This window comes from Camellia sinensis, chromosome 12 (assembly GCF_055761805.1).
Source record: "Camellia sinensis isolate YWXY chromosome 12, ASM5576180v1, whole genome shotgun sequence".
NCBI lineage: Eukaryota > Viridiplantae > Streptophyta > Magnoliopsida > Ericales > Theaceae > Camellia > Camellia sinensis.
The window spans coordinates 37,944,309-37,948,562 of NC_138972.1; the positions used below are offsets into that span (position 1 = coordinate 37,944,309).

Below are 4,254 nucleotides of genomic sequence, written 5' to 3' on the forward strand. Positions count from 1 at the left end.
TGTCTCTTGGCAACTCGAGTGCGTTCTGTTTGAGCGTAGCCGAGCTACCTTTGCAGGATTAGTTGAGGCTACGGTGGTGACGTGGAATTACGTTAGTTGTTGGACTTGTTATTGGGATTTCTCATGTTTTCTTGAGCTTAGGGTGGATAATCGTTTATGTATTTATTATTTGTTTTTATGACTTTAGTATTGGAATAATTTGGCATGATTTGTAACCGTATTTTATTTAAGTTGTTTGGACTAGTTACTTTAATGTTGAGGTATTTGTTAGTTATAAATTTTTGGTGGATGGTTTAGTTGGCGTTTTAGTTTTTTTGTTTCACCCTTAGGATTTGGATGATGGAATATTGATTGGGGTTTAATCCTAATTTAATATTTAATTGCCCAAATTTTGGGGCGTGACAGTTTGGTATCAGAGCTCTAGGTTACCCTAGACTTGTGAGAGTTTAGGTGATCCTCGGATTGTCGAAGCATGAGTTAGCTGGTTTAGGTTGGTGATTGAGGTTATTCTAAGCCGTTATTAACGAATTTTTTTTTTTTGTGTGTTTAACTTGAAGGTGATGGCTGGAAGGTATCTTTAATCTTTTTCAAGAACCCATTAGAATACTTTTTGATACTGGTGCCTCTCATTCTTTTATATCTAGACAGTTTGTAGAAAAAGAACGTATTGTAACTACCCCCTTGTCTAGACCTATTCGTGTTGAGACCCCTTTAGGAGGGGCAGTTACTCTTTATGAGTTGTGTACAGATTTTGAGATTGATTTTGCGGGTAGAGTCTTGCATGCAGACCTAATTGTGTTAGGGTTTGAAGGGTTCACAATTATTTTGGGTATGGATTGGCTACGAAAATACTTTGTGACTCTAGATTGTGCTGGAAGGACTTTAAATATAGATATTCCCGGAATGCCACAGCTTACCCACACCTCTAGTGATGGAGAAGAGTCAGTGATGACGAGTTTTCTGTGCTCGGTAGAAATCCCTAAGCAGAATATTAGCGAGGTAGATGTGGTGCGTGAGTTTGAAGATGTATTTCAGGAGATACCTGGACCTCCTCCTCGACGGGTAGTAGAATTCCGCATTGACCTAGTGCCGGGAACTGCACCAATTTCTAAGGCGGCATACAGAATGGCACCTAAAGAGCTTGTGGAAATGAAGAAGTAGCTGGAAAAGATGCTTCAGAAAGGGTTCATTCGTTCAAATAACTCCCCGTGGGGAGCACCTGCGATCTTTGTCTCCAAGAAAGATGGCACTCTCCGCATGTGCATAGATTACAGAGAACTGAACAAGGTGACTATCAAGAACAAGTATCCGCTACCTAGAATTGATGACTTGTTTGATCAGTTGAAGGGGGCAGCCATTTTCTCTCAGTTTGATCTCAGAACGGGTTACCATCAGATGGGTGTGTCAGAGGAAAGTATACCGCTTACTGCTTTTCGGACCCGGTATGGGTTGTACGAATTTCCTGTAATGCCTTTTGGTTTGACCAATGCTCCTGCCTATTTCATGGACTTGATGAACAGAATTTTTCAACCGTATCTAGATAAGTTTGTGATTATCTTTATAGATGATATCCTGGTGTATTCTAAGAATGAGGAGGAACACAGAGAACACTTGAAGGTAGTGTTGCAAACTTTAAGGGAGCAGCAGTTATACGCTAAGTTCAGTAAGTGTCACTTTTGGGAGAAAGAAGTTCGATTTTTGGGGCATGTTGTATCCAATCAGGGGATAGCGGTAGATCCTGAAAAAGTTGTTGCGGTCAAAGAATTGAAGCAGCCCACGAACCCTACAGAGGTGAGAAGTTTTTTAGGACTAGCCGGTTATTACAGAAGATTTATAGAGAAGTTTTCCACTATTGCAGTACCCATGACCAGGTTGACCCACAAGAATGTGAAGTTCATATGGACAGATGATTGTGAGAAAGCTTTCCAGGAGTTAAAGCAGCGGTTGACTACAGCACCAGTGTTAACTATACCGGTACAAGGGGAAAAGTTAGTAGTGTTTACTGATGCGAGTGGAACTGGGTTGGGATGTGTATTGATGCAGCACCAGAAGGTTGTATCTTATGCTTCTCGACAGCTAAAACCTCATGAGAGACGGTACCCTACTCATGACTTAGAGTTGGCAGCGGTTGTTTTCGCGTTGAAGGTGTGGCGACACTACTTGTTTGGGGAGCACTTTGAGTTGTACACAGATCACAAGAGCCTCAAATATTTCTTTTCTCAAAAAGAGTTGAACATGAGGCAACAGAGGTGGGTTGAATTTATCAGTAGTTATGATTTCGAGATCCTTTACCACCCAGGGAAAGGAAATGTAGTCGCTGATGCACTTAGTCGACGACATGAGATTATGGCTTCTTTGATGATTCAAGAATGGAAGTCCTTGGAGTTAATTTCGACTTATGATGTTCAACCAATAGAGAGTGCTGAGAAGGCATACATGGGTTGTTTGATCGTGCAGCCGACGTTACTAGGTAAAGTTCGTCAAATGCAGAATTTAGATGGGATCCTCGTCAGCAAGGTCGATGACCTGGTAGTGGATTTGATCGATGATTGTCCCACTGATTGGTCTGTGGACTCCGATGGGGGATTGCGATTCAAGGGCAAGTTATGTGTCCCTAATATTGTTGAATTGAGGAAAGAGATTATGGATGATGCCCATAGGTCCCGATATACCATTCACCCTGGGGGAACTAAGATGTACCATGACCTAAAGAGGACATTTTGGTGGGAAGGAATGAAGAAAGACGTAGGAGAGTATGTTTCTCGATGTGTTGTGAGCCAACAGGTTAAGGCAGAACACCAATGACCGTTTGGACTTTTGCAGCCTCTTGAGATTCCTACATGGAAATGGGAGTACATCTCTATGGACTTCGTGGATGGATTGCCGCGGTCTAAGCGAGGAAATGAATCTATTTGGGTGATAGTGGATCGACTCACCAAGTCTGTTCATTTTATTCCTATCAGTGTTCATCGAACTGCAGATAAACTAGCTAGGCTGTATATTCGGGAGGTGGTGCGACTTCATGGCGCACCCGTTTCTATAGTTTCAGATCGTGATCCATTGTTTGTGGCAAATTTTTGGGAGAGTTTTCAGCATGCTTTGGGTGCTAGGTTAGACTTGAGCACGGCTTATCATCCCCAGACAGATGGGCAAACTGAGCGGGTAAATCAGATCCTGGAGGATATGTTGAGAGCTTGTGTCCTCGATCTTGGTGGTAGTTGGGAAGAACACTTGCCATTGGTGGAGTTTGCTTATAATAATAGCTATCACTCCAGCATCAGGATGGCACCTTTTGAGGCTTTGTATGGGAGGCCATGTCGATCACCTGCTTGTTGGATAGAGGTAGGAGATGCGCCGTTGTTAGGGCCAGAGTTGGTGAGGGAGACTACGGAGAAGGTAAATATTATTCGGGAACGTATTAAGACTGCACAAAGCCGACAGAAGAGTTACGCTGATAGAAAACGTAAGGGGATTGAGTTGGATGTTGGAGATTTCGTGTTTTTGGAGGTCTCGCCGATGAATGGTATCATGCGGTTTAGAAAGAATGAAAAGTTGGCACTTAGATTTATGGAACCATATGAGATCACTAAGAGGATTAGTAATGTGGCTTACAAATTAGCTCTACCACCTGCTTTATCTATGATTCACAATGTGTTTCATGTATCTTTATTGCGGAAGTGTGTACAAGACTCCTCTCAAGTAGTATCACCCGAAGTGTTGGAGATTAGTGATGATCTAACGTATGTGGTGCGACCGGTTACTATTCTAGATCGGGATGTAAAGCAGTTGCGGCGCAAGAAAGTGAACTTGGTGAAAGTGCAATGGAGCGAGGATGAAAATGATATTACCTGGGAGTTAGAAGAGAAAGTTCGGCATTTGCACCCGGAACTTTTTGCTTAGTACCCTCTTCGATCGAATCTCGGGACGAGATTCTTTTAAGGTGTATATATTGTAGCAACCCTAATTTTCTTAAGTCATTATTTTATTATTATTATGGATATTGTTATCTTATTTTTTTGGTTTTATTAATTTGGTGGTTACATGAAATTTAATGTGATTGAATGTTGTAATTATTAATTGGGTGGTTACATGAAACTTAATGTGAAATGAATTGAATGTTGTACTTATTAATTGGGTGGTTACATGAGATTTAGTGGGATATTTAATGTTGTAATTAATAAATTTAATGTATCTATATTTAATCTTATATATATAGTAACATAGAAGTATTCAACTAGGTTGGAGAGATCAAAA

At 41.2% G+C, this 4,254-nt stretch overlaps 3 protein-coding genes across 3 annotated transcripts; all 3 read left to right on the forward strand.

Moving 5' to 3' along the window:
• The first annotated feature begins 252 nt into the window (after positions 1-252).
• On the forward strand, positions 253-1,161 carry LOC145803508 (uncharacterized). The gene is made up of 2 exons (XM_082896793.1): positions 253-260; positions 645-1,161. The coding sequence occupies exons 1-2, from the start codon at positions 253-255 to the stop codon at positions 1,159-1,161; spliced, it is 525 nt and encodes a 174-aa protein (XP_082752919.1).
• A 234-nt stretch (positions 1,162-1,395) lies between these two features.
• LOC145803509 (uncharacterized) lies at positions 1,396-2,805 on the forward strand. Its single transcript, XM_082896794.1, has 4 exons — positions 1,396-1,464; positions 1,588-1,663; positions 1,859-2,029; positions 2,300-2,805. Exons 1-4 carry the CDS (start codon positions 1,396-1,398, stop codon positions 2,803-2,805), a joined length of 822 nt encoding a protein of 273 aa, XP_082752920.1.
• Positions 2,806-3,282: 477 nt separating this feature from the next.
• Positions 3,283-3,900, forward strand: LOC145803510 (uncharacterized). Its single transcript, XM_082896795.1, has 2 exons — positions 3,283-3,598; positions 3,689-3,900. Exons 1-2 carry the CDS (start codon positions 3,283-3,285, stop codon positions 3,898-3,900), a joined length of 528 nt encoding a protein of 175 aa, XP_082752921.1.
• The last annotated feature ends 354 nt before the right edge of the window (positions 3,901-4,254 follow it).

Bases quoted from the DNA above. Each gene is read 5' to 3' on its own strand.
- LOC145803509 (XM_082896794.1), top strand. From the start codon at position 1,396: ATGGGTGTGTCAGAGGAAAGTATACCGCTTACTGCTTTTCGGACCCGG. The intron at 1,465-1,587 runs GTAATGCCTTTT...GTGTATTCTAAG, and splicing joins ATGGGTTGTACGAATTTCCT to AATGAGGAGGAACACAGAGA. The intron at 2,030-2,299 runs GTGTATTGATGC...TTTACCACCCAG, and splicing joins GAGTGGAACTGGGTTGGGAT to GGAAAGGAAATGTAGTCGCT.
- LOC145803510 (XM_082896795.1), top strand. From the start codon at position 3,283: ATGGCACCTTTTGAGGCTTTGTATGGGAGGCCATGTCGATCACCTGCT. The intron at 3,599-3,688 runs GTAATGTGGCTT...AGTGTGTACAAG, and splicing joins TGAGATCACTAAGAGGATTA to ACTCCTCTCAAGTAGTATCA.